This window comes from Saccopteryx leptura, chromosome 1 (assembly GCF_036850995.1).
Source record: "Saccopteryx leptura isolate mSacLep1 chromosome 1, mSacLep1_pri_phased_curated, whole genome shotgun sequence".
Taxonomy (NCBI): domain Eukaryota; kingdom Metazoa; phylum Chordata; class Mammalia; order Chiroptera; family Emballonuridae; genus Saccopteryx; species Saccopteryx leptura.
The window spans coordinates 27,860,316-27,888,127 of NC_089503.1; the positions used below are offsets into that span (position 1 = coordinate 27,860,316).

Genomic DNA, 27,812 nt, shown 5'->3' on the forward strand with positions numbered 1-27,812 from the left:
GGGTCATTGAATGGCTCTCACAGAATTACATTTTAAAATATGTGGCGTTCATGGCTCTCTCAGCCAAAAAGGTTCATGACACCTGACCTAGCGCATGATTCCACCAAGCCAGGAGGGAAGCTGCAGAGAGCAGAGCGTCACCTCCAGCTTACGAGTGAGAATCCCCAGCCAGCCCTGTGGTGCAAGCTCCCAGAGGCAAGAATTCCCACTTGTTTACTGAGGCTCCTGGGCCAGGAGGGCGGGTGGTGAGCTGGGCACAAAAGCAGGATAAAGGTAAACTTTCTGCACGTGAGAATCATTACCCCCCCCCCCTCCAAGGAGCCGTGTCACACTGTATGTCACCGTCATCAAAGGGGCTGTGCGTAAACCTGAAAAACCAAACGGACCTGTCTGTAGGTGTTACTTATATCACAAGGCTACAGGTGCCTTTATTTCCACCGGGCGCTGGTGCTGGGAGCGCCTGCCTTCTCTTGCCTTGAAAGCCTTCTCTTTGGACCTAACCAGCGCTGTCCTCACGTAAGCACCTTTTCTTTGCTCTTTTTGGATGACTCGTGCGGGGTGTCAGGGCTTAGAGGCTTGGGCTGGGGCCTGGGTCGTCTTCTCCATCTCCAGCGCCAGGTTGCCAGCCCTCCTGCGAGTCCCATCGTCACAGTGCCTCCCGGGAGCTGCTGCACTGGGATTTAACTGCTTGGCCGAGAGGGACATTATTGCCTCCTCGGGACACCCCCACCCCCACGCCGTCCGCCCTCTCCCTCCCTCGGGATCACTCCACTGCACCACCCGGAGCTAAGAGAGAGTGCGGACAGACCCTCTGTTCCCTACGCTTCCTATAGCTATCTTTAGGAAGGAAAGCTGGATTTTACACTGAAAACAAATTCAGCTGCAAGGGAAGCTCCCCTTTCCCCGGGCTAAACTCCACCTTTCCCCATTGACCTGTTTCTCGTTTCCCCTTGATACAGAGAAAATAAGCTGCCTTATTATAGTTTGGGGCTTTTTCTTCTTTTTTTAAATCAGGAATTCGTTTATATGTAATAGCTTAAAAGAAACCCCTTTTGCCCTCTCCCCCACCTGAGTTCAGACTCTTTCCAGAAAAGCAATGGTTAGGGTTTTTCCCCTGAATTCTCAGACCTTTTCAAAGACCCTGCAGTGTGCGGTGTTGGGGGGCGGGGCAGGACGGGAGAGGGGTGGGGTTCTTGTTTATGCGCCCCCTGCTGGCAGCTACTGGTGGCGCATGCTCCCTTCTCTATCTGAAGGCTGGGGACCCACTTGAGTTGTGCTAAGAATTTTTTTTTTTACTTCGATTTTACCACGTGTGTGTGTGTGTGTGTGTGTGTGTGTGTGTGTGTGTGTGTACGTGCGCGCTAAGAATTTTACCAGCTGGAAAGGATGTCAGAGACCATTAGGTACAGCCTCTTCAGTTTACAGATGGGGAGACTGAGGCCTAGAAAGTTAAAATGATTTAAAGAGACAGCTTCGTGGTTTTTTTTTTTGTTTTTTTGTTTTTTTTTAAGTTAATTTACTTTTTTTTTTTAAACAATTCTTTTTTATTTTATTTTATTATTCATTTTTAGAGAGGAGAGAAAGAGAGACAGAGAGGGATAGAGAGGAGAGACAGAGAGAGAGAAGGGGGGAGGAGCTGGAAGCATCAACTCCCATATGTGCCTTGACCAGGCAAGCCCAGGGTTTTGATCCGGCGACCTCAGCATTCCAGGTCGACGCTTTATCCACTGCGCCACCACAGGTCAGGCCGGCTTCGTGTTTTGGTCTATAGACCCAGGGAGAGGGGTTGTTTGCCCCTCTGAGTGGAAGCTTAACCATGTGTCCTCGTGTTCTCTGTGGCAATATTTTTTGTGTTCTCATCAGGAGTTTTAACTGTTTGGTATCTTCTTTTCTCACAAGTCATCTGAGTAACAGCCCTTTAGATACATTGATGACGACTGATCTTTTTTCCTCCCTTTGGAAATGAATTTATGTTTTATGCCCAGTCCTCTGCATATATTGCATAATTTTATTAAGTCCTCAGGAAAGTTTGAGGATTCCATGTTAAAATTTCCGTGTTAGAGATGAGCTCAGAGAAGGTCATGGATTTTTACATACTATACCTTGTATGAAACAAAAATTATTTTAATAATTTTTTCAGCCTGAGTAGTAAGTGATGGGTCCCATGTTTCTTGCCTTGTGGGGACAGAGGTAGGGTTGCACCCCCAATGGGTATAATCCAAAACTGATGAGCTTTGCATCGGAGCGCATAGTAAACTAGACGGCACACCTTTCGTGGGTCTTTGCTGCACCCTCAGATAAACAACCTCTGATCTCGGCAGCTAAGCGAGGTCGGGCCTGGTTAGTACTTGGATGGGAGAAAAACAACCAAAAACAAACAAACTAGTGCACTCCCTTAGCAAGCTAAAGAAAAATGAGGAATCACTTGGCAAGACGTAAGCGAGGCAGTTCTCACAGCTGCCTGGTTTCTCCCAGAAGAACAAACACTCACGTACCCAACCCACAATCCTCTAACAACAGGTGTCGAAATAGTCCATTGGCTTTTTCTTCATACGTCCCTTCTTAGGGACATCCAAAGAATGGGACATTGACCCTGCCTTGCTCACAGGGCTTGTGGACCCAGTTGACATTCTGGTGTCACTGAAACTTTGAAGGAAGAAAACCATTTTTCTTCCCAATGAGACTGCTCAGATGGTGGGAGCAGGGAAGGCCCTTGCGTGGCCCCCTTTCCCATGGTTTATATCCTGACGGCCTGGTTCTGCCCGGTGATGTTTTGGTGCATAAACAGCCAATGTGTAGATGCTTAATTGGGCGAATTTTTGGTCACATGCCCAGAATGAAGTTGATGATCTCTGCCAGGGTCAGGAAGGAATTTTCCTCCTCTGACAAACTGGCCAAGGCTGGGTGGTTCGCTCCTTCCCCTCTCTCTCTGGAAGGCTGAGCAGAGGTGCCTGGTTGCTCAGGCCATGGGCACCACACCTGTGATTGCTGCCTCTGACTCGTGCAGGGCGAGAAGCCCGTGGACCCGTCCCTCTGACTGTGTGGACCCTGCCCGCGCACACTTGGTGAGTGAGCAGGCTCTCAGGAGGGCGAGGAAGCCCCTGGAGTCATGGGGATCTCAGACCTCACTGTTTCCTTTTGAAAGGTACCTGCGCCAGCCTTTCTCATGCGTGGACAGGAACCCACCTGGTTCCTCCCCCTTGTGTGGGGATTGTACTTGAGTCTTCCCTACTTACGAGGCAGCTAGAAGGGTGACGACGTGGGGGGAGAAACTGATTCTAACAGCTGGGGGTTTGCTGATGGGAAGTGAGTGCGGGGCCAGAGTGCTTACGGGGCCTGGCTAACCAGGCAGAGGGTATCCGAGTCCTCTGCTGAGAGTAGCAGGCACAGGAGGCAGAGGAGAAGAGGAAAGTGGGGGCCTTCGCACAGAGAAATGTTTAGCCTCTGTTTGTAATGGTTTGATGAGCTTGCTTGACTGAAATATCCAAACATCACCAACACCTATGCACATGTGGCTGCGTGTACATGTCTGAGTGTGTTGGCCCAGTCGGGTGGGTGCCTGCAGAAAGTCTCAGAGCTAGGACACAGCTTGGACCCCCTCGCCAGTGTGTTGTTTGGTAGATGAGGAATCAAGAGGCATAATCATGACTCTCAACCAGTGCCCTTTCCCTGATGACAAACCAGCCAGCCTCTTCAAAAACATGTGGCTAGAACAGCAGGCCTGGGACCCTCCCGACACATCCCCTTCCTGTCCTGCTGCTGTCTCTAGGTCTAACCCAGTGTTGCTCAACCATTTTTTCATTATTGTCCCCTCTAAAGAGCCTTTTTAGATAATTTTTTAAATCATTTCCCCCCTCCATGAAATGTTAATACCGCAGAAACATTGGAAATTGTTAATGTACTGTAGACCTTTGGAGGGTCATGAAACATAATAACTTCTAAGATTCTTTTGCCTCCCAAGAGCCAATTGTTCCCCCTCTAGGGTCACTGTCACCCCTGTTGGGAAGGCATGGACCAACTTCAGGCCAGGCCTACCTATTGCTGGACCTCAATGTCTTTGCTAAGAAATGAGGGCCCCAAACAGCTGTTTTTACTCCCTACCCCATTCCACCTACATTACAGAAATCTTAAGAGCAAAACTGTTCAATTATTGCAAGGACCCTAGGAGGCCTAAGAAGCTGAGCTACTAAATACAAAGCAGCCATTCTTTCTGAACTCTCACACCTAGAGCATGCTGGCTAGGTGGTCATGGTCCTTTGTGGGGAGCCCAGAGTTAATAATACCCCCTCCTACTGCAATAGCAAAAAAAAAAAAAAAAAGAAAAGAAAAAGATATTGCTTTTATAAAAGATATGTTTCCAAAAAGCAAGAAATGATTACTGAAGAAAAATAGCACAGTATACACCTGAGAGGGCCCTTTAAGAAAAGTTAAAGGGTGTATATGTAATTGGCCATAGAAGGAATTACTGAAGGGACTCAAATATAGCCCTGTGTATAAAACTAAAGAGATTACAGAGCATGTGAGTGGATGGTGTAAGGGGGAAAAATCCTTAAAGAAGGTAAATACTCCATTGATCAAAAATATTCCTAATTTTTATACAACCAAATTTAACTTACCAATCGACTTTTGGGAGCTATTTGCCGGGCAGAGATGAGGGAGCCTTCCCTCCTACTGCCACGTTTTGTGTGGAGGATTTCTAACTGAGGTTGAGGACCTGGGGCCCGTTTTCTTTTTTTCTCCCATATGGAGCCCACCTCTCCCTTCTCTGAACCCACCATGAAGGTCACGTCCGAGGCCGGCCATCCTCTCTCTCAGTTTTCTGAGCCTCTGGCCCGGAGGGGCAGGGGACGTGTATACCTGGAGCTCCAGCTTCGGGGAACTTCCCTGGTGTGAGTTCAAGAAAGTGGAGGGGCTTTAGGCTCCGGGGGCTCTTCCCTTTCTCATAACCTCCTACCCCCATCCCTCCTCATCCTGCCTCCTGTTCAAGATATAAAATCAGACAATCCGTGGGAAAATCAGAGTCCAAGCACAGGCAGCCCTGCCCTCCGTTTGATATGGCTCCCAGGGTGAGATCCACGAACCCGATAATCTGTCAGGAACGTTAACCCTCTGTGGGCATCAGGAAGGAGGTCCCTGTGGGGCCTGGTGACTCTTCGTGGAGGGCACAGAGAGGGGGCCTGCGTGTGAGGATTTGGACTCAGTTGTTTATGTCAGGAGCAGAGTTCTCATGAACATTTGATGGTGATGACGAGGGTAGGTTTGCCAACACCCCCAAAGAATCGGTCTTTGGTTTTGGAACCACCCAGTCCCTGTCTGCCTCAGCACTGGGGTCCCGCCTGGGATGCAAGTGTGCCTGGGATGTATCGGCGGGCGACGCATCGTGAGTGTTTTCAGAAAGGGAAGCTGAGGAACCAAGAGTCGGAAAACTTAAGAACCCTCTACGTACGGATTATGTAACGTTGCCACCAACTGGCTCTGTGACCTTAAGCAAGTCACACAGACTCCCTGGGCCTTCACTTTTTCAATCCTAGAATGACCGAGTGAGGGAAGAGGTGGGACTGGCTCCGTCCTTTCCAACACACAGCACTCACATCACTTGTGACACGTCCAGGAGATGAATCTGGTCAACGGCGGGTGGGCATGCTCTGACTTAGAGAGTCAGAGAGTCAACATTTTAGGATTTGCAGGCCAAAAGGCAAAGTCAAGGATAGTATGGAGGTACCTACATACCCGTTCAATACGTAACCATTTAAAAGTGTAACATCATTTTTAGCTGCAGGCATCCAGAAATAGGTGGTGAGCTGGATTGGGGCCTGTGGGTTAGAGTTCGCTCACCTCTGACTTAGGCGGTGCGTGGATGAACAATTTTTACCTAAGTGCTCATGGCTTAATTTTTACGTATGTTAAAAAAACTGACTTTCCATTGATAGTGGTGATATAAAGTTTTCCTTTCAAGTAAATGCATTTATGTTCAATAAAAAGGGAGTTGAGGCCCTGGCCAGTTGGCTCAGTGGTAGAGCGTCGGCCTGGCGTGCAGAGGTCCCAGGTTCGATTCCCGGCCAGGGCACACAAGAGAGGCGCCCATCTGCCTCTCCACCCCTCCCCCTTTCCTTCTTCTTTGTCTCTCTCTTCCCCTCCCGCAGCCAAGGCTCCATGGGAGCAAAGATTGCCCAGGCGCTGGGGATGGCTCCTTGGCCTCTGCCCCAGGTGCTAGAGTGGCTCTGGTCGCGGCAGAGCGACGCCCCGGAGGGGCAGAGCATCGCCCCCTGGTGGGCAGAGTGTCGCCCCCTGGTGGGCGTGCCGGGTGGATCCCGGTCGGGCGCATGCGGGAGTCTGTCTGATTGTCTCTCCCCATTTCCAGCTTCAGAAAAATACAAAAAAAAAGGGAGTTGATCTTTTTACTGTATTAAGTAAATCTTATCGTGGTGGTAAACAAATGACTAAAGTTGGGAGACACTGGACTAGATGACTGATAAGCGCCTGACCATTTCAAAATTCCGTGTGTTTAATATCCCAGGACCCGGAATCTAGTCTTTGCCCTGACACTTACCAGCTCCGTGATCTTGAGCTGTGGCACCCCCTTTGCAAATGAGGTAGAAACACCTTATCTCATCAACATTACCTCCGTAATAAGGAAAGAGATGCTGGGAAAACTCTAATCCACCAAGTGTGGAGTCTTTCATGTCTGAATTGTGGGAGTATGGGAAGGAGCAAAGAGAAACTTGAAAGATGAAATTGATGGGCAAGAATGCGTGAGAGAGGGGCCCCGGGCCCATCTCCTCTGCCCCCTTCCCAGCCTTGACCACACACTTCCCAAAGTGTCCCACCTGCCAGTGTGCGCAGGGACTAGAGCATAGCCACCGGGGTCATGACTCCCTAAATACACAAACCTGAGTTATCACCCAGACTCCTCCACCTGCCACCCAGGTGGTTTGGGGCACATGACCTGGAATGTCAATGTCCACTACTCATCTGTAAAGCAGAACCACTACCAGAACCTGTCTCAGAGCGCCTGTTTCCCAGGGGACCTTGAGTAATGAACGTAAAGTACTAAAGTGCTCAGCACGGAGCCCAGAGTGAATAAGTGTGTGTTGCAGTCATCACGGGTCCTGCTGTCTTTTCCAGAGCCCTGGGGCTGGGTGTGCTGCAGCACTCACAGTTCCACAGGCATTAGGGAGGTTACTCAGTGTGTGCACAGCCGCATACAGACCACCCCTCTCCACGTGGTGCTCCTAGTGCTGCTTCGACTTGTTGATAGTCCTGCATTATATCACATGAATATTCATCAAGTAGAATAAATAAAACTACAACTATAGTTACAAAATATGTAGCAGATATATAGTTTATATATGTATACACCTATATAGTTTTTATACATAATCTATACGTATAGTATATAGTGAATACACATAGATGTAATATTTATATAACAGTGTATAAAACTATATAACAATGATTCAGAACTGTTTTTTACTGAGAAACAAGTTTGAAGCAGAGATACACACACACACACACACACACACATACTTTTGGCTTCAGAGCTCTTGGATTTCAGAATTGTAGATAAGAGTTTGCGGCTATACTCATCTACAGCAATCCTTGCCCTGTTTTCAGAAACATATTGTTAGACATTAGTAGCCAGAGTTCAGAGGTCAGGTGTGAGTGAATAGGAAAAGTAATGAAGGAGGCAGTACTGCATAATAAGAGCCCCCATCCTCAAATCCTAGTTTTATCACTTACAAGCCGTGTTACGTGGGCAATTCTCTTAACCCCTCTGCTTCAGTTTCCTCATCTATGAAATGGGGATAAATGTACAAACCTCACGGGATGTGACAAGGATTAGTTAATGTCATTGTAGGAAACACTTGGGGGTGCTTGGCTCCTGGGAAGATGCCCATTTGTGCTTGCCGTCATTATTAAAAACCAAGGTGGCTGGCCGGGGGTCCTACGGTGTGGTTTCCTGGAGTCATCCGCCTCCTCATAGCCTCTCCTGCCATTGCAGGGTGATGTTGGACTCCGTGACACACAGCACCTTCCTGCCCAACACATCCTTCTGCGACCCCCTGATGTCGTGGACTGATCTGTTCAACAATGAAGAATATTATCCTGCCTTCGAACATCAGACAGGTACGTACATCTGGAGAAGCCCATCTGAACTGGGACAGGCTGGGGCAGGTACTGGCCTCGGGCAGATGGCAAGGCTGTGCTAGGGGCCTGAAAACACCGGCTCTCGCCAGTGTCCAGGGCAGAGGGCCAGGGGAATCCTGGGTGGAAGTAAAGGCAGCGTCTGCAGAGAGGAAAGTGCTGGAATCCTCACCCCAACCTTCCCAGCTCTGTGGCCTTGGCGGTCTCTGCTAACCTCTCTGAGCCTCATTTTGCATCAGGGAAAATGCTGATGATAATACCAATCTCTTGGAGTTATTCTGTTTAAACAATGTAATAGAAAGAAACCCTTAGCCAGGAGCCCAGTTTGCTGTGATTACTCGATCATCATGGTTTTAGGTAACATCTAGCCATGCCTCAGACCCTGTGCCAAGCACCCGCCTCATCCTTAGAGAAGCCCTATGAGAAATGAACAATCATGATTCCCACTGTAGAGATGAAGAAACTGAGGCAAAGAGAGGTTAAGTGGCTTTCCCAAGGTCTCCTGATTAGTTAAGTTCCACGTAAGTTGACTTAAGCACCTGAACTCGGAAATATCCCACCTGGTCAGCTTGTAAATGATGCAGTGCTGGATCATTTATTATTATTCTCTCAGACTCTATCTCCTTATCCCTAAAGCAGGAATTATGAGGGTTACTGTAGGGACTAAGGGAGCCAACGTATGTAAAATGCATAGCTTGGCACAAACCAGTACTCAGCAAATATGAGTCCCCGCCATTGTCCCCCACACTGCCCTTCCCACCCTTCCTCCTCCCTGGGCCCAGCTTTACCCACCTGAGAAGCAAGCTTAAGGCCTTGTGCAAATCCCATGCCAAAGGGAGGCCAGCTGAGCTTTGCCCCCGAAACCCTCTGAGGGCCTCTGTCCCCAGGTGCTTGGGTGACTGCACATCACGGCAAACCTGGCTGACTGCTAGTAAAGCAGGTGCACACCCTGCAGGGAGGGCAGTGATGCAATCGCTAATCAAGCTGTCAGTCCTCCCCAAGCCTTAACCCTGTGCTCCCCGGCCTGGCAGGTCCACACTCAGGGTCAGGAGACAGGGTCAGAAGGCAACTCTCTCTGAGGGAGGAGTCCAGGAGAGGCCAGGCCTCTCACGATGCCATGAAATGCCCACCAATCCAAGGAAGCCCCTGCCTTCGAGCCAGATGCCAGGGCTGCACAGACAGACTTGAGGAACTTACCTACGTAGTTCAGTCCTGCACCCATTCCCACCTCACCCTCATGCACACACGTGCACACCGGACATTTTGCACCCTCATCTGAAGAGTCCGGGTAACTGCTTTTGATTTATTCAGATACATATTACAAGTCTCCTTAGGGACTGAGAAGTACCTTGTTTCCCAGAAAGACAATGAGATACATATTTTATTTTCTCCCCTCAATATTTGGTTAAGAGCCTACATTTGAAGAAGGAAATGAAGGCTTTCACAGCCCTGTCGCCCTCCCCATGCGTCACATGATGGTGGGCCCAGCTCCTGGTCCTTCCCTCCACCCCTGCAGACCCCAGACCTGCCGCCCGGGCAGCCCCTTCTTCCTGCCTGTTCCGCAGGGCGGCAGCTGGAGCTGTGTGGGAGGGGACGGCCTCAGCTGCCGCCCCCTGCGATGCCCCGGGCCGGGGAGCAGCAGCTTCCGCCACCACCAGGAGCTTGCACACTTGGAAGCCAGGCCTCCTAAATGCCACGTGTGGCTCAGACACCATCTTCACCTCTCACGACTCAGTCTTCTCATCTGTAACATGGGCAGAGTAAGAATGCCTCCCTGGCAGAGTAGTGAAATGTTTGGGACACAGTCAGGCTCATGACAAGCACACACAGGGGTTTAAGAATGAAGGACCCGTTTCAGTTTCAGAAGATGAAAAATTCTGGAGATGGATGGTGGTGATGGTTGCACAACCGTGTGCACGTAGTTAATGCCACTGAAGTGAACACTTAAAAAGTGTTAAAATGGTACGTTTTATGTTATGTGTATCTTACTGCAATAAGAAATAAAGAGTTAGCCTAGGTGATGGCCAATAGGCTTGCCAGTGTGGCTCAAATCCCGTACTCTTAGATCTAGAGACCCCGCTTTCTCCTGCCTGAGGCCCCTTCAGTTCCATCAGTGTAACGAGGGGTTGAACCAGGTCATTCCTATGACCCCTTCCAGAAGCTTCTCTGATTCCTGCATTAGGCAATATCACCGATGTAGCCTTCTTCCTCAGTCACCCATTGAGAGAATAGAAATCCCCACCAAGACATGAGGCCGGTGGAAATAAAATAGCCTCCAGGAGTGATCCGGCTCCCTAATATTCCCCCAGGGAGGAGCCGAGCTTTTGACTTGCCATCTGGACCCCTGGGTTTCGGTCTCTGACCTCCTACAGGTCAAAGTGGGCAGTTCCGGTGAGCACCTGGCACTGGGCAAGCCTCCTGGGCTCTGGCTCTCCTCAGAGCCTACCTGTGGGAGGACGGCACAGAGGTACCTTCTGTCCTTGTCTCACCCAGACAGACAACACGTGGGTTTGAGTGTCTGCAGAAGCCCCCACAGAGAGGGATGTGTCAGAAGACAGTCGAGTTCACCTCTGGACACTGCTCTGCAAACTGTGCTCTGTGGTCAACAAGCTCTGAGACATCTTGTCATCCCAGGGGCCGTTTCCCTGGGTTCAGGAGCTGCTCTGTCACTTATCAGCCCTGTGACCTCGGGCAGGTTTGATCTAACGTCACTGAGACTTACTTTCCCCAGCTAAGACAGTACCCACCTCCAAGAGCTGTGAAGACTGACACATACCACCTCTCCAACTCAGAACTTTTGACAGCTTAGATACTTTGAGACCAAAGGGAGAGAAAGGGAGAAAGAAATAAAGTGCCCACTAGACAAATGCTGTCTACGAGAGGGCCAGGAGGACTACTCACTCTAGTCAGGAAGCCCGCTGTTTGCCCAACCTTTCCAAATGGCTCTAGCAGAGGGCAGCTGAATCCGTGCTGACCACAGAGGTGGCCTGCTCTTTGAGGCAGGACTCTGGCGTGGCCGCTCCGCTGGCCAGAGACTGGACATTCAGATTGCAAAATGCTCTAGAACTTCATTAACTCACCCTGGCCCTCCCTTCAGCTCTTAAAATAATCACAAATCCTGGAAAATTTTATTAAAGGGGGGATGCTTATATTTTACAAGCATATGATGTGTTTAAAAGATCATTTCTCAAATCACGCTTCAGTCACCAAGCATCTAACAAGTCAGAAGGTATCCTGGCCTCACCCCTACTTTCTGGGGCTCCATCCTCAACCACACACACACACACACACACACACACACTCTCTCTCTCTCTCTCTCTCTCTCTCTCTCTCTCTCTCTCCCTCCCTCTCTCTGTCTCTCTCCCTTGACTGCCAAGGTGGCCACACCCACATGCAGTGCCTCCTTTGCTTTGGAATCTCATTTATACTTTACAGCAGAGGTTTCGAGGTTGGCAGCTCTAGGGGTCCCTGGGAGGTCCCTTGGAAACATGGAGTGACTATTGAGAAGATCAGCCCCCAGCTCCTTCCTCTCTATCCCCACGCTCAAGCCAAGCTCTTACACTTTAATTCTGAAGACAGTATAGCCTAGTGGGTATCAAGGATTAGCTGCAGGAGCTGGAGGATACCTCTATGACTACTATTAGCTCTGCCTCTTACTCATGTGTGACCTTGACAAGGGACCTTACCCTCTGTCCCTTCCTGTCTTCATTGACTCTGTAATGTAGGTGACACGATCTAGGACCTCAAAGCATTGTGCTGAGGATAGCATGAGGAAACTCTTGAGTGTAGCAGTGACTGGCACATACTAAGTGTTCAACAAATATGGTAGCTATTACTACACATGGAAGATTTTATTTGCAGAAAGAACTTTGAAAAAAAAAAGTACAAAACCCACAGATTCTGGGTATTAGCATCCAGATGACCAGGGAGAGAGGCATTTAGGACCCACATGGGCTTTTCTAAGTGAGATTCATGTGCTGGCCACAAAAGTTTGAAAACACATGCAAAAGAAAGAGTAAGAATTCTGAGGTCAAAAGCAAATGGATAAATACAAAATCAGTGGAAAGTCTGAGGTGAGCCCTGCGGCAGTAGTCACATCCCAGGACACCCATGGGAGAGGCCTCACATCGGTCACCGCTAGCCCATCCTACACAAGTCTGGGCAGCCGTGGCCCTCAGACCATGCAGGGTTTGGCGCTCACGGTCCACTTCCTAACTCCACGCCCCCTCCCCTGGCCGTCGCCCTTTGCCATCCTTCTCGTCTTTTCTCACACTGCCCAGGAATATGTATTTCCATCTCCTGGTCTCAATCGCTGCACCAGCTTGGAAGGAAAGCCAAGGAGGGCTATTGGATGGAGCTCGATCGGCTCTGGGAGGAAACCTGGAAGCAGTTTACCATTTCGGGCCTCCCCTCATACAGTCCTTCCTTTCAGTGACAAAGCCACAATTGACGGTGCCTGCGCTGCCCAGTTCACTCACAGGCTGCCCTGGGCAAAACACTTCCCCAACTCCCTGTGCCGAGAAATCATGCTAATTGCGGTCCGGCTGTCTAAGTCGGGCCTCCTCTGGTCCAGACTGTCCGTCTCCCCCTCGCCAATCCCTGTGTTCACGTTGTTCTGATTGTCCTTTAGCTTGACTAAGACCCCAGTACAGAAGGCCTCACTTCTCTGAGATCAAATGTAGACCCAAAATAACAACCAATAACAGGTGGCATATTAAAAGCTTACTATCATCCAGATAACTGAGTTAAGTTTTTTATATTCATCATTTCTTTTCCTTTTCAAACTTCCTAAGAGGCAGGTACTATTATTATTTCTCTTTTACAGATGAAAAAGGCTGAGGTCCAGAGAGGTTAGGAAACTTTGTTAGGATTGCACAGCTAATAAGTTGAAGAGCCATGAAGGCTCATCTCCAGAGCCCAAGCCAAGCTCAGTTACAACTCCCATTGGAAGGTCCCTTCTCTCCGGGTCAGTTGACAGAAGCCTAGAATGGGGAACGGGAACAAGAGACTGGCAGCTTCATGTAGCTTCGCAAACTTTCCCATCTGTGCTTTCCAATCAGCGGAGGGGAAAGGTCAGGTTCTCCTGCAGAGGATCGAAGGACATAAATCTCTAAATTCAAACTACTTTTGCAATCCACAGACTTTGCATTCTGCTGCGTGTCTGTTGTGTTGTAAATTTTAGAAAGTCAAAAATCTCCCCGCAAATTCTTGTGTTAAGTGAGACTCCAAGAAAATGCGTAGTGTGGGTTCCAAAATTTCTGTACAGGAAGGGCTTAGGGGCAGCAATCCAGTTAGGAGGGGTGGCGAAGGGACTTGCCTGGAATGTTTTAAAGCACCTTGTATAAGACTGAGAAGACATTAGAGGTCCGTAACCAAAAATGGAGGCGAGAGATTAATGGAGCCATTCTCTGGCATTTCCACTAAAGATGCTCAGGCATTGTCGTGTGGCTTACACACCCCTGTCACCTGCTGTTCACCTGGGGACTGAGCGCTTTCCCTTCCACCCCAGTGTCAGAAGCATCATATCCTGACTATGAAGCATTTGACAATGTCATATGAACTCACCTGTGTCCCCATATTTTGAATAGCATTGGCCACCTTATTCATGATCGCAGTACAAGGAAAAATTAGCATGGTTAATAATATAATGTCCTCATTTTTTATAAAGAAAATAAACCCAAAGCTCTGGAAGGGAAAAAAGATGTTGGCCCACACACATACACACACACACAGGTGGTGGTGGGAGGGAGAATGTTAGAGGTATTTGAGGACTTGCATTTAAAGCCCTGGTATGGATAGCCCCAATATTAACATTATATTATTAACCATGGACATTATATTATTAACCATGCTAATTTGTCCTTGTACTGCGATCATGAATAAGGTGTCCAATGCTATTCAAAATATGGGGACACAGGTGAGTTCGTGTGACATTGTCAAATGCTTCATAGTCAGGATATGATGCTTCTGACACTGGGGTGAAAGGCTAAAATGGATTGTATTTAATGAGCATCTACTACGTGCCTGCCCTTGTTCTAAGTCAGGGGTCCCCAAACTACGGCCCGCGGGCCGCATGCGGCCCCCTGAGGTCATTTATCCAGCCCCCACCGCACTTCGGAAGGGGCACCTCTTTCATTGGTGGTCAGTGAGAGGAGCATAGTTCCCATTGAAATACTGGTAATTTGTTGATTTAAATTTACTTGTTCTTTATTTTAAATATTGTATTTGTTCCTATTTTGTTTTTTTACTTTAAAATAAAATATGTGCAGTGTGCATAGGGATTTGTTCATAGTTGTTTTTATAGTCCGGCCCTCCAGTGGTCTGAGGGACAGTGAACTGGCCCCCTGTGTAAAAAGTTTGGGGACCCCTGTTCTAAGTGCTTTCTATGTTTTGATTCACTTAATCCTCTCAAGAACACAATGAAGGAGGTCCTATTACTCCTACTTGGCAGATGAGTCCCAAGAAGGCAGGACCACTAAGTGCGAGACCACATACCTTTCCAGCCTTTAGGCGGAATCCGAATAGCAGGAGCCCTGGGCTCAAGTTCCAGAGCGAGGGTTTTCCAGCTGCCTGTGGAGCTACGCAGGGGAAGCCAGCTAGCACCTTCACCCCAACTCCCAACAGAGCAGTGCTGCTTTTTCCCAAATATATTTTAATTTAAAGAAAACATTATTTAACGAAAAATAAAATTTAAACTCTTAGCACGCCCACTCTAAATAATAATCTCAAAGGAGACAACTGTCCAAAAACGTGTGAAGTTCTCCATCACAAAGTGACTTCCAGGAGGGTCCAGCCTATGGAAGAGTTTAATTGGTCATCAGAGTGTTTTTTTAAGAAGTTAAATAACTTTTCAGCTTCTAAAAAATCCTGAAATCTCATATAACAATCTGGACATGGCAACACAGGCCCAGCCTCCTGCACGGCAATGGCCAACTGGAGTTGAGCAGCAACTGTTCACTTGGCCTGAACTTTCCAATTCTCACTGTCCCCCCCCCCAGGACCCCTTCAGGCATGGACATTACCTGCTGACCCTGTGGGCATTTGAGTATGCCAGCCCAGCTTTCAAAGCTCGAGTCCTCGTTCTAAATGCGAATGTGTCCCAGGTTATAGCACCGCTTATCGGAATTCTTCCAGAATCGTGCCTTTTAGCGCCTCCGTTCTTCTTCCCAATGCAGCTGGCCCTTTAAACAGGTGCCCTGATCCACGTGTGCTGGCAGGCCTGCTGCTTAAGAGTGGCCTGTGGACACTTGGATTAAATCTACCAGGTACTGGATGCCACCTATCTCCAACCGGTGGATGGTTATAGAAGGGCCTCATATCTCAGCTTCTCCAAAAAGTGTAGCTCATTTTATGAGGGTATCAGCCTTTTTCCCTCCTGAGTTCATCTCTTCCAAGTAACAAAAGGATCTTCTACGGGTCCCTTACTATGGCTGCCGATCTCGTTATCATCCGTCTCTCTCCTCCTTTTTCAGATTTTTCAAACCTAGATTTTATATATGCATATAATCTGTCTCCCTCCAAACCTTTTTTTAGTCAGCCTTTAAGATATGTATCCAGCTTGGTGCTCCCCAACCAAGAAGAGTGATGGGGTACAAAGCTCCCCCAGGCAGAGAGGGAAGAGTTAGCATGGGGCGTAACTCCCTCACTGACTAGCATGCCACCTCCCAGAAGCTCCCTGTCCTCCCCTGCAGGGTGGGGCTAATAATCATCAGTCCTTCGGCCAGTCCGATACCCTCCTGGAGCACCCACACCCACCGTGGGCCAGGCCTGGCTCCAAGCCCCTCTGATCCTAGCTGAACCAAGCAGAGGTGGCCCCTTCACATGGAGCACAAGGTCTGGACAGAGAGCGAGGCGGGTGTGAATCCTAATGAGAAGGCCGCCGAGGCAGCTGAGCAGGGAGGGGAAGACTCTGAGGATAGGGATAGGCGGGAATGAGTGAGAAGAAGCAGGTGAGGACCTCGTCTTAGGCCAGGGGAAGCGCGGGGACAGCTGCTGAGTCAGCGGGCGATGCGGGGTCACAAAGGGTGAAGCAGGCCTTCCTGTCCTCTGTCGGAGTCCCCGCTGCGGTCCTCACTCTTGTAAGGAGAGGACCGTGGAGACACGCCACTACCCAGAAGCACCCCATGTCACTGAGAACAGCCATTTTCTCTCAGCCCCCTGGGCTGTCGGAAGGACTTCCCTAGGGAGGGGAGCCGCCATGCCTGGCCCTGGTCTGGCTCTCCTCCAGGGGCTGGAGCCGCAACAAAGCCTGCTCCGTAGGGAGAGCAGAGGAGAGCGCCTCGGAGCAGGGGCCTGTGCCAGCGCCCCCACCCGGCCTCAGCGCCCGCCCCCACCCGGGCATCACTCCGAACTCCTTCAGCCCTCCTGGCTTCCAGAAACAGCACGGCCCTCTTCACGTGCCAAAAAAAATAAATAACAAGGGGGTGGAAGTGGAGAGGGCAGGGGATGGGGACCTGGAGACACCTTTCCGTGAAAAGGAGTGAGCTGTCCCCTCACTGCAGGGCACCAATAGCCATTTCTGCCAGATCTTAGCTCGGGACCCAGGGGGCAGAATTTCAAGGCTCATGAAAATCTCTTGTCAGAATGCCAGGAAAGGGCCCTTTGGATTCCTCACGTCAGAAGTCAGTCCGTACATGAAAGCACACATCCAACTCAGGAGGTGGCACTATTTTCCCAGGGGCCCTGCTGGCCACCAGCTGCCTCCCACCAGCTGGGGCCAGCTCCGGCCAGTGGGCCAGTGACCCAGGGAAGGGCATCGCCACACCAGCCCCCTCACTCGCCTCCCCACCAGGTAGAGGCAGAGACATGGGCCTCGACCACCTGACACAATGTCGACCCTTTGATCCACTTGCATACAGAATTTGGATTAGAGATTTTAAATAAATTAAAACAAACCTATTATTTAAGTTTGACTGCCCCTCAATCCACTCCAGGGGAGGAAAATGAACTTCTGGGAGGGCTCTGAGTTTTAGGAGGCGCTTCCGTTTTCTTCTTTCCAAGTAGCCTGATCATCCCTATGTGGGAGGATGTGACAACCTGGAGAAGCTGGCGTGTGGGGGGTGCTCAGGGAGCGGCACCCAGCAGGGCAGAGGACCCCTGTCTTTCCTGCCTGATGGAGGCGCCACAGCTCCCCTGGGGACAATGGCAGCAGATGCAGATTTAAAGGGGGAATTGGAATGACCTCCTTGCCGTTTGCTGTGGAGACTAACCCGTGCGTGACCCTTTCTGTCTTCCGCACAGCCTGAGCCAGTCAGTGTCATCCTCCGCTCGCGCCTTTCTCCCCAGGCCTTCTTGATCTCGCTGGCTCTCCGACGACGGGTCTCCTCTCTTTCTGTGCTGAGCCTCTGAGGGCCCGTCTGATGGGATGGGAAGAGTAATGACTTTCATGTTCAGACTGAGGTTCAAATCCCAGCTCTGCCACACACTGGCTGTGGGATCTTAGAAGCCAGTCCTCCATGACCCTCCGGCTGCTTACTTGTGACCTCCCAAGGGACAGAGACCAAACCTCTTATTTACCATGACTCCTTCGCACACTGTTTCTTGCTTTACATATATAGTAGGTCTTTAGTGATGATCTTAATAACAGCATTAAAATCTTCCAGGCTCTGTCCTAAGTACTTTTATATATATTAACTCATTCAATCCACAGAACAATTCTATGATGCAGGTGCTACCATTATCCCCGTTTTACCAGTGAGGAAACTGAAGCTCATTTATTGAATGAATGAACACGTGAATGAGCAGCATGGCACTGCAGGAATTATTTATGTCAAAGAGCTGACGTAGTGCCTCACCTCTTCTGTATCCCGTGTCTGCCACCCTTTCTGTTTCTCCTGGCATTGGGACATGGCTATTCAGCACCTGATCTCTGCCCTGGGCCAGGCAGAGCCACTTCCCAGCCTCCCAGAGAGACTGGCACCCACCTCTGTCTGGCTGTGTACAGGGTTTCTTAGAAGGAATGAAGGGGCACTGGTCATAGGATAGAAATTCTTTCAACCACCACCAAAAAAAAAAAAAAAAAAAAAAAAGGCAACCAACGACCCCATTCTCCCTTCCCCCAGAGGAGTCAGCTATGGTATCCACTGTCTGTAGGACTCTGGGCAACGTCTCACCAGCCCTTGGGCCTTGGCACAAAGTGGCCAGAGGCAGCTCACAAACCAATAGCTAGCACTGGCAACTGCCCATAGAGCAGAGGGAATCAAATCAGCTTCAAATGGTGCCTGACACACATTAGCCCATTTAATGACTATTGAACTGATTGATAATTTTCTGTGTGCCACACAGCCTATATACATGAACCCCAAACTGAAAAACAGCCCTGTACATTGGGCATATTATCCCCATTTTACAGATGAGGACACTGAGGCTTAAGTTCCTATGGACCTGGCCCAAGTAGAAAATGACAGAACCAGGATTTGAACCTAGGCTTGTCAGGCTCCAAAGCCTATGATCTTGACACCACTTGTCTGAAACTGAATCATTGAATGGCCTTGTTCTTTCTACTTCTGTACTAACTGCCCTCTTTCTAGGCACCAGAACTAGGCCTGGACACTCTCAAGCCATGACTGGGTTTCTCACCCCAGGCATCCCTCTCCTGCCCTAATGTCCCCTGTAAGACCCAATCCCATCTCGTTTTTACTGCAGAAGAGATGATCTGGACCCCAAAAGAATATCCCAGGGTGGAGGCCCTTTCAACTCACTGGACAAGGGATGAGGATGTTATAACCAGAGCTCCTTGGAGAGGGTAAGGGAGGGGGTTCCCAAAGGGTCTCCTAGGGGGCGCCATCCCTCACTTCTCTCTCCTCCCCCGGTGTAGCCTGCGACTCCTACTGGACGTCCGTGCACCCCGAGTACTGGACGAAGCGCCATGTCTGGGAATGGCTCCAGTTCTGCTGTGACCAGTACAAGCTGGACACCAACTGCATCTCCTTCTGCCACTTCAACGTCAGCGGCTTGCAGCTGTGCAGCATGACGCAGGAGGAGTTCGTGGAGGCTGGCGGCCTCTGCGGCGAGTATCTGTACTTCATCCTCCAGAACATCCGCGCTCAAGGTCGGTGTCGGGGGGCCGGGCCTCCAGGGGCGGGGCGGGGCCAAGATGGGGACCCAATGCCCTCGGCATCCCTGCTGTGTGACTCCCACAGTGGAATCTCCTTCACTGGGACTTTCTGTTCCCCAAAATCCCCTGTTCACCAAAACCCCTCAGGAACTGGATCTAATCCTCTAGAATTGGAGATTATCAGCAAAATGGAGCAAGTTACAGGAAAGCAAGTGAAGCACATTTTTCAAAGGAAAAGAAAAATAAAAGCATTCCAGGACCACGCAGGAACCAGACTGATACAACAAGATGTATTAGGTTCATAAAATCGGCAACTAGAAAGGGTGAACACAGAGAGGTTTCTGCTTGACCTTTCATTAAGCAGAAAGAGAAGGAAATTAGTCATTTCCCTTCCGATTGCCAGAGGAGCCAGACTGTCATTTGGTCTTAACACATTCCTAATAGGGACCAAACTGCCAGAAGGTGGCTCGAGTCGCCTAAGATAACGCTTCAGCCTGCTCTGCAAAAGTACGATGTTGAACAAGTTTTTTAAAGTTAGAAAGGTTTTTCGGGGGGACATATAATTCTATATCCCCGTGTCACAGATAAAAGAACGGGGTGGGGAGCCCCAAGCAGTTACGAGACTTCTCCCAGGTCATGCAGCCAACAGGGCTGGTGTGTGGAAAGTCAGTACAGATCAGAAGGACCTGCACCCCAATCCTGGTTCCGACACCTCAGACCGACCACAGGACCTCGCTGCATCTCCACTGCCCAGTCTGTCCGATGGCATGAGATAGCCCTTCACAGGTTTCTTGAAAGGAATCTGGCACAGCAGTTAGGCACCCCAAAGCAGTAAATGACAGCTGTTCTTGTCATTGTGAATATACCCAAGAGGCAGACATTTTCTAATAAATTAAAGGAAACACATCTCAGCTCAATTTTAGGTAAGATCTTTCTAAAAGTTAGCACCTTCTTTTGAAAAGGCTGCTTCAGTAGATACCAAAGACTGGAAGCCCCTGTCACTGGAGATAATCAAGCAATCTAATAGCCCCCTGCTTGATGGGGGGCTGGGGCGGCCTTCCTGTTTGAACAGAAAACCAGAGACCTTCTGGGTCTAGGATCCTTGGCCCTTCCCTTGATGGTCACCCATCACGAGAGCCTGAGGGCAGCAGAGCTAAGGATGGTGGCCCTCGGGCACTGCTCAGCTTCCACCCTGAGAGCTGTGACCCACCAGGAACACGGAAGGAACAAAGACAGCTGCTGTCCATTGGTATCTATTCTCTGCTTAAACTATCACCAGTGACAGTGACCTGCCAGGAGCTGGGAGCAGAGACTGGCACTTAAAATAAGGTCTCCCCACAAAGAGGCAAGTCTGAGCACCTCACAGTAGCTCAGGAGGAGTGTGGGGCTCCATTCAGAACCCCTCTGGGGGGTGACCTTGCACAAGGGTCCCAGGGCCATGGAGAGCGTGTGCCATCCTGGAGGAGAAGGCAGCTGGCACCGCTAGCCGTAGCCAAGTGTCTAGTCAATCAAGGTCATCTCCAGGCCCCAGCAAGCCCTGGGTTGGGGCATCTCAGCTCGGGTACCTCCTCCCTCCCCTGGTTACACAGGAAAAAACAAATAAAAACAAAGCCGTCCTGGGTCCCATTACCTCAGTGTCTGAGCAGAACAAATAAGCTAAAAACCAACTGTTTCTTAAGCGGGCCATAGTTGCCTCTTCCTAGTCTAAGGAATGTCTGAAGTCACAAAGCCACCTGGAATGGTGGAGTTTCCGGCTTCAGACCAGGGTAGTTATCATGATGAGCAGTAAAACCCTCTGCTCCATTCCCAGATTCCTCCTTTAAGGTTCCTCAAATGGGAACGTGTATTGCGTATTGAAATAAGTGCATTCTGACCGGAGTTCACAGTGCCCCAAGGGTATGTTGCTTTTATCTGTTATCCTGGACTGGTTGATTGGCGCTATTTTTCATCCTTAGAAGCATCTTCATTTTGGACAATCAAGTATAGGGTGAACCGGTTGTTACCCAGTTTAGGCTTTCTATTACCCCCTAGATTAGGGCTCAGGCAGACAAGGACACAGAACGAATAGTTACTGACAAGGGGAGGAGCTCAAGGGACTGTAAGGCATGACAACGTGCTGTCTGGCTCAGTAGGTCTCTCAGCAGGATTAAAGGGCCGGAAACATGGGACACTGGTCCCTGGAAGGTGAGGTCAGCAGGAGAGGCAGGGGGCGGAGGGGAGCTTTCACAGCGGAGCAGAGGAAGAGCCCTTTGCCAGTCCCCAGCCTGTTCCCTGGCCGCCTTTGGACAGAGCGAGCTGAGGGGCCGTGGCTGACCAGAACCAATCAGAAAATGGCACAGGGAATAAACAGTCACAAGCGTGCCACCCCTGTGCCAGGCTCCTTAGTAAATGGAAATCAGTCCTCACTCTGGCAGCCAGTTAGAAAGCAGGTGTTCTTTGGCTGCTGTCATGAAAACATGATCTGAAACTCCTAATTCGCCTCCAGGAGTCCACCCATGTTTCAGAGAAGCAAGCCACGGCCCAGCAGCCTCCCAAATCCTCCTTAAATCCTCGTCTCAGGTGGTGAACTCCTTGTGGCCTCCTATGTCCATTTTCTCCTTTGACCAGCACCCAGCAGGCAGTCAAACCCCTGAGGAATTAAGAGGCCAAATCACAGACTCTTAGAGCCAAAGGGGAGCTCAGCGGTGGTCTGTCACGTGTTGCCCCGGGACCGAGTGACTACACGAGGCTTCGCAGGGGTCAGTGGCCCGGCCCAGTTTGGAGCTCAGGCCTCTTGGGCCCAAGCCAGGACTCACTCCCCAGTGCCCACTCCGAAAATCTCAGAGGCTGCTGGGACATCTGGCCCTGGGGCTTTCTCCAAGTGGCCTTTGAAAACAAAAAGATTGTCACCTCTCAGGGGTGGCTTCAGAGTGACCCTGTAAAGGCCAGGTGGTCTCCAAGATCCCTTCAGAAATAAGTGCCCCGCAGAGGAGGCAGTCACTCCCCTTCTCCCCGGCACCTCTCTCCAGGCCTGGCCGGGGAAGCCGGGACCGCGGGGTATGAGCTCCGCATTTCTTCTTCTCCCCCAGGTTACTCCTTTTTTAATGATGCTGAAGAGACCAAGGCCGCCATCAAAGACTGTAAGTAGCCAAGTTCAAGCTGCCCAAGGCTCTGTGAGGCTGCTATTGGGCACGTGAGCTTGATCGTATTTTTAGGACCACACGAAAAGGTTGGTGGCCTGACACTAGCACAAACTCGGAGCAGAGAGCGGGAAAGATGTAGTGGACAGAGCCGGGGCCCTGGGCCAATGATTTCTTAGCCTACCCCAGGCTCAGTTTCCCTATCTCTAACATGGTATGTGTGTTCTGGAAACTGTGCGTACAAAGTGCCTGGCATGTGCCACAGCCCGGACGCTCCAAAAACTGGTATCCGTTAGCAATAATAATCGTAATTACTAACCATTAGAGCCTTGCGGTTGACAGAGTCCACAAAGAATCTGAGCTCGGTAAGCAGCTCAAGTTTATAATTATAGGTGATGGAGGACCTCAAATGGCCTCGTTCGTTCTGAAAAGCAACCCTCCCTGTTTCATTCTTGCAGATGGAGCAGGTTTAGGACGGGGGACTTCGGAACTTTGATTTTTTTGATGATGATGAAAGCCGTTAGTAACTGAGCCCCACGCAAAGGCTCTGGCCTGGGGACCAGGCTGTGGGTCCTGGGCAGGCCTCTTCCCCCCTGGGCTGTAGCACGTTCATCTGCAAAAGGAGGACAGGGGGGGGGTGTGCTCCCCTAGAGGCGCAAGCTGAGGGGCGGGCGGACGGATGGTTTCTTAGAATTTATTTTTCTCTCTTTAAAGTTCCAAGCAATAAACTGAGGACTCAGATTATTTGGTTAATAAAGGATTTTTTTCAGAGTTTTAGTGCAGGAAGACAGGCCCGTGAGCAACGTTCTGTGGGCTTAGGCAGGCGCCCTGTGCCCCACAGAGCCCAGATGCCGCCCAGAGCTGCTCTGCACTTCATGTGAACAGAGCTCCCTGCTCCGCTGGAATCCCTCCTCTGTTCACAGCCACCAGGCCGGGCGTGGGGTGCAAACCCCACCTTTCACCACCCAGCCCAGTCCAGGCAAAGGCCCTGGAGGGAGCCCACCGAGGCCCAGGGACCATTCCTGAGTCTGAGGCCCAAGACTGGAGCTCAGGGCAGGCCCTTGCTGTCTTTTCTAAGCGGCAGCGAGTTTGGCCTGACCACCCCTTTCTCAGGGTCAATATCTCCACCTATAAATGGGTGGCTATCTGTCAGTCTGCCTTCCTCACAGCATAGGAGGATGAGGAGCCAGGAAGGAATTCTGTGTCCCGTAAGTTCTTTAGAAGAAGGTGTTGCTTGAATACATAGCTAGCCACAATTAGAGTCAGTATAATAATAATAACAACAAAGCAGCTAGTATTTATTGGGTGCTTACTATGAGCCAGGCCTTGTGCTAGAATCTTTACAGACACTGTCTCAAATACAGGCTTGTCTTATAACCCTATAAGACAAGTTCTAGCACCATGCCCTTTTCACAGGGTAGAAACGAAAGCTTAGCAGATAAGGTGACAAGCTTACAAGATGACAGGTGACCTGGTGGGTCTAAATCTGAAGCCCTGAATTGCTTTGCTTCCTTCATCCATTTCTTCCTTTCTCTTTTCATTCATTCATTCATTCATTCAACAAACATCTATTGAACACCTACTACGTGCCAGGCCCAGAGCTAGGCACTGGTCTCTTCGCTTTTACCTGTGTTCCTTCCCATCTGCTCTCCATGCACTAACCAGAGGGGTCTTCTTAAAATATGAAACTTGCCAAACTTCGAAGTCTTTGCTTTACTTTTAGAATAAAATCCCAAGTTCTGCAAAGAAGGCCCTCCATGGTCTGCCAGCAGCCGGCTTCCCAGGCCCTGTCCCCCACCACTCTCTCCTGGGCACACCGTGCACCTGCTTCATTGACCCTCCCTCCATGCTTGGCTTGCACACGCTGGAACTCTCTGTCCCGTCTCCTCATGTGGCTCCTCCTCACCCTTACGCTCAGAGTGGATGTCTCCTTTTCATGAGGCCCTTCCGGACCCCCTGTCTACAGTAGGCACTTCCGTCCACTTCACTCTCTATCCAATCTCTTGTTTCCTTCACTACACTTAGCACTATGGGCCATTTGTTTGTTTCAATTATGTTTCACCTTGGCCATTAGTCCTTAAATGCCACATGATCAGGGACCAAGTCTGTCTCGTTTGCTCTTGTGTCCCCTGCACAGAGCCCAGAAACTGGCACAGAGCAGGTCCCCGTTGTTGAATACAAAGTCTCCTTAAAGACAAAGTCTCAGGCATCTTTGCACCTCCCATCTACTCATTACCCCCAAAGCGCCTAGTATGGTTTCTTCCACTGCAAAGATGTTCAATTAATATTTGCTCGTCTGGGTGTGAGTGAGATCTGAATGTGGCTCTTGACTGCTTCTGACTGCTGTAAATCTTTCCTTTTCAGATGCCGATTCTGGTTGCTTGAAAACAAATGGCATCAAAAGCCAAGACTGTCACAGTCATAGTCGAACAAGTAAGCATAGACACAACACTTTTCGTTTCTAATCTCTTAAAACCATGCATGAGACAAAGTAATCTACTTTCATGAGCTTTGAAACTGAATGTTCAATTAGGACCCGTTATTTCCCAAAGAAAGTATAAAGAAATTGACGATTTTTATAAATGTTATCAAATTCACATTTATTTCTTTTTTGCTTGGAAATGGTGCTATAGGAATTTCGATGTGGAAGTAAAATTTTCTAACCATGTTCATTTGTCCTGGTCTCACTGAAGTACTCAGGGAGAATTGGAAACACCACGTGTTGGCAATTGTTAGCTTTTCCCCGAACTAAGACAGATCTGCCCGGCACAGAGCCAGCCTTCTGGGCTTGGTTCTAGCCACCAGATATGTGTTAAATCATAATCCTCTAACCTCTGCTATGAAGTGGGTACTGTCATCATCCCATTTTACAGATAACTAGAGGAATTACGGTTACAGGGCTAGGAAGAGGTGAATTCATGACCCAATCCCAGGCCATTGGACTCCTGAACCAGTCTTCTAAAGTGGAACAAGAGAAGTACCAATTTCCATGGAAAATATCACTGCAGCACTGGCTCACCCAGCCCGCTGTGGCTGTGGGACCTTCCTACACCCATACTGCCTGTCAGAAAAAAGAATGAAAGAATTATTTGACAGTCATGGCATTAGTTCCCTAAGAATTAGTCTGTGGTTCCACAGAGCGAGGACAAGGCCGTGCGCCAGTGTTGCCCGTCAGTGTGGGTTTGGTGGCCCTGTGTGCCGGATTGTAATTGCTTTACTACAAGACAGGTGTTTCAGAGCTCGGTAAGGTTTCCAGCGGAGTATTCCATCATACCTATGGAAAATACCCCCACAAAGCAGCAATTCTCATGGGGTAATGAGAAGTTGTACAACTCGTCTCATCTTTAAAAAAAAAAAATGTTTTTTTTTTTATTTAAGTAACTTTTTTTCCTTCAAAAGGCCTCCAAAGTTCTCATCTATGGGAATTTGTGCGTGACCTGCTTCTATCTCCTGAAGAAAACTGTGGTATTCTGGAATGGGAAGATAGAGAGCAAGGTATTTTTCGGGTGGTTAAATCAGAAGCCCTGGCAAAGATGTGGGGACAAAGGAAGAAAAATGACAGGATGACGTATGAGAAGCTGAGCAGAGCTCTGAGGTGAGTCCACAGCCTGCAACGCCACGACCCTTCGGGCACTTACATAACACGGCCAGCCACAGCCCAGTGAGCTGTTCCTGCAGCCTTCTTCTTGACAATTGAAAGGTCATGAGACACTCTGGCTCTTAGTTACAGGTGGGATTATGGTCTGTAAACGGACACGCCGTCCTTTTCATTCTTGGCCGTGTTCCCCGGGGATCACTGTGAATCCGGGCGCGCGCGCGCGCACACACACACACACACACACACACACACACACACACACACACACATACACACACACAGAACACGCTTTGAACTGAATGTGGTTGAGGTGCAGTCTTCAAGATGTCTGGGAAAGGTTTAAGTGTAAGTTGATAACAGGGTGTGAAAATACCAGAGTAACCAAAGACCAGCCTCGGCACCTGAGAGTGGGGAGTGATTATACGTTCTGTTGTTGTCCCAGGATGCAACCCCCCTCCCACTTTCTCTCCTGCTGTCTTTCTCAGGTACTACTATAAAACAGGAATTCTGGAACGGGTTGACCGAAGGTTAGTGTACAAATTTGGAAAAAATGCACACGGGTGGCAGGAAGAAAAACTATGACCGGCTCCAGCGTCTGGCTCACGCTATGGATTTGTCCTTTAAAACAATCAGATTGCAATAGACATTTGAACGTCTTGGTTTTCGTTGTTTTTGTTTTTGTTTTTTAAACCTGCAAATGTGCCGATAAAATTTCTCCACATCTCAGCATACATTTGGATTCAGAGTTGTTGTTGTCTACTGGGGGGTAATGGCAGCAACCCTTAAGGAATTTTCTTTTTTTTTACCCGAGGGGAGGAGGGGGTGGTCTTTCCTGGTACCTTGAGCAAACATCACTTCCTTCTTCAAGAGGCGCAGGACCACATCAGCCAGTGCAGCTCAGAGAAGAAAGGGCCCCGTTCTGCCTCTAGACTCACCCGGCGCTCCCATTCCCAAAACTCACAGGTTTCCACACATTTAACTTTGGCAACTCACAAAGGAAAAAGGTGGTTAGTTGGTAGTTAATTCATAGGAGGGGGTGAGAGGTGGGTAAGACAAATGTGCTGTAGATTTTAAATCGTTAAAAGTCAAATTCCATAGAGAAGCTCCTTGTTTGGTAAAAGAGAGCCAGGCCATCGAGCTGGTACCCCACCGGGTTCAGCGTAGGTGAACAGTAAGTTTCCTAACTGGAGCATCTCTGCGGCCACTCGGCAAAACTCCCACGGTCGCCCTCCCAGAGTAACACGCTTAAAAGGAGACACATTCCTAATTCTTGCTGAGTTTATTCCTACCCTCTTCTCCTCCTGATGGGGGCATCAGATAGGCACAGACACTTGCATCCATGTCCAAATCACCACTGTTTCTATCACCCAAGCTGTCAACACAATAAAATTGTAATTCATTGATTTTGTCCGTAGCTATGATGTTAAACCTTTACAGAACTGGAAGTGTCCTCACAGCTCTGTAATGGCCAATTAAATCATGAGTCTCTTTTGTTTTGTCTTCCTACCTGACATGCATGCAAGCTCCAAAACACATATTTCCTTGACAAAAATAGCGACAGTGAATTTATACCACCAAATGTTCACGGGTTCGAGTCTGCACTGACACGATCATCAGCCACTGGTAGGTAAGCCGTTAGTGACCTACCACTAGGTGGGCTGCCCAGGACTTCCGTTTCCCCAGAGCAGGAAGCTTTGTGTGGCGAGGCACTGAACCACACATAGTACCGGCTGAGGACCTCCATGCTTCGAGGACCTCCATGCTTCGAGTTTAACTTCAAAAGTTAACTTGTTTAAAAAAAAAAAGTGAATTACTGTAAAATAATCTATTTTTGGACTCATGTGTTTTCCAGGTGGATATAGTTTGTAAACAATGTGAATAAAATATTTAACAT

The 27,812-nt window shown here is 49.3% G+C and overlaps 1 protein-coding gene across 2 annotated transcripts; it reads left to right on the forward strand.

The window, feature by feature from the left end:
• Nucleotides 1–421: 421 nt before the first annotated feature.
• ELF5 (E74 like ETS transcription factor 5) lies at nt 422–27,812 on the forward strand. 2 transcript variants are annotated; one of them, XM_066363423.1, is made up of 7 exons: nt 422–516; nt 8,003–8,127; nt 18,962–19,195; nt 22,270–22,320; nt 24,685–24,753; nt 25,720–25,915; nt 26,404–27,812. In XM_066363423.1, exons 2-7 carry the CDS (start codon nt 8,007–8,009, stop codon nt 26,498–26,500), a joined length of 768 nt encoding a protein of 255 aa, XP_066219520.1. In that variant the 5' UTR covers nt 422–516; nt 8,003–8,006; the 3' UTR covers nt 26,501–27,812. The 2 variants fall into 2 exon arrangements, with proteins under 2 accessions (XP_066219520.1, XP_066219527.1); XM_066363430.1 differs by lacking the exon at nt 422–516 and adding an exon at nt 2,928–3,065.

What these genes read in the sequence shown, in the direction of transcription:
- ELF5 (XM_066363423.1), top strand. Translation starts at nt 8,007, where the DNA reads ATGTTGGACTCCGTGACACACAGCACCTTCCTGCCCAACACATCCTTC. An exon ending in CAAGGCCGCCATCAAAGACT is followed by an intron (nt 22,321 to 24,684) that starts GTAAGTAGCCAA and finishes TTTCCTTTTCAG; the next exon opens with ATGCCGATTCTGGTTGCTTG. An exon ending in AAGCTGAGCAGAGCTCTGAG is followed by an intron (nt 25,916 to 26,403) that starts GTGAGTCCACAG and finishes TGTCTTTCTCAG; the next exon opens with GTACTACTATAAAACAGGAA.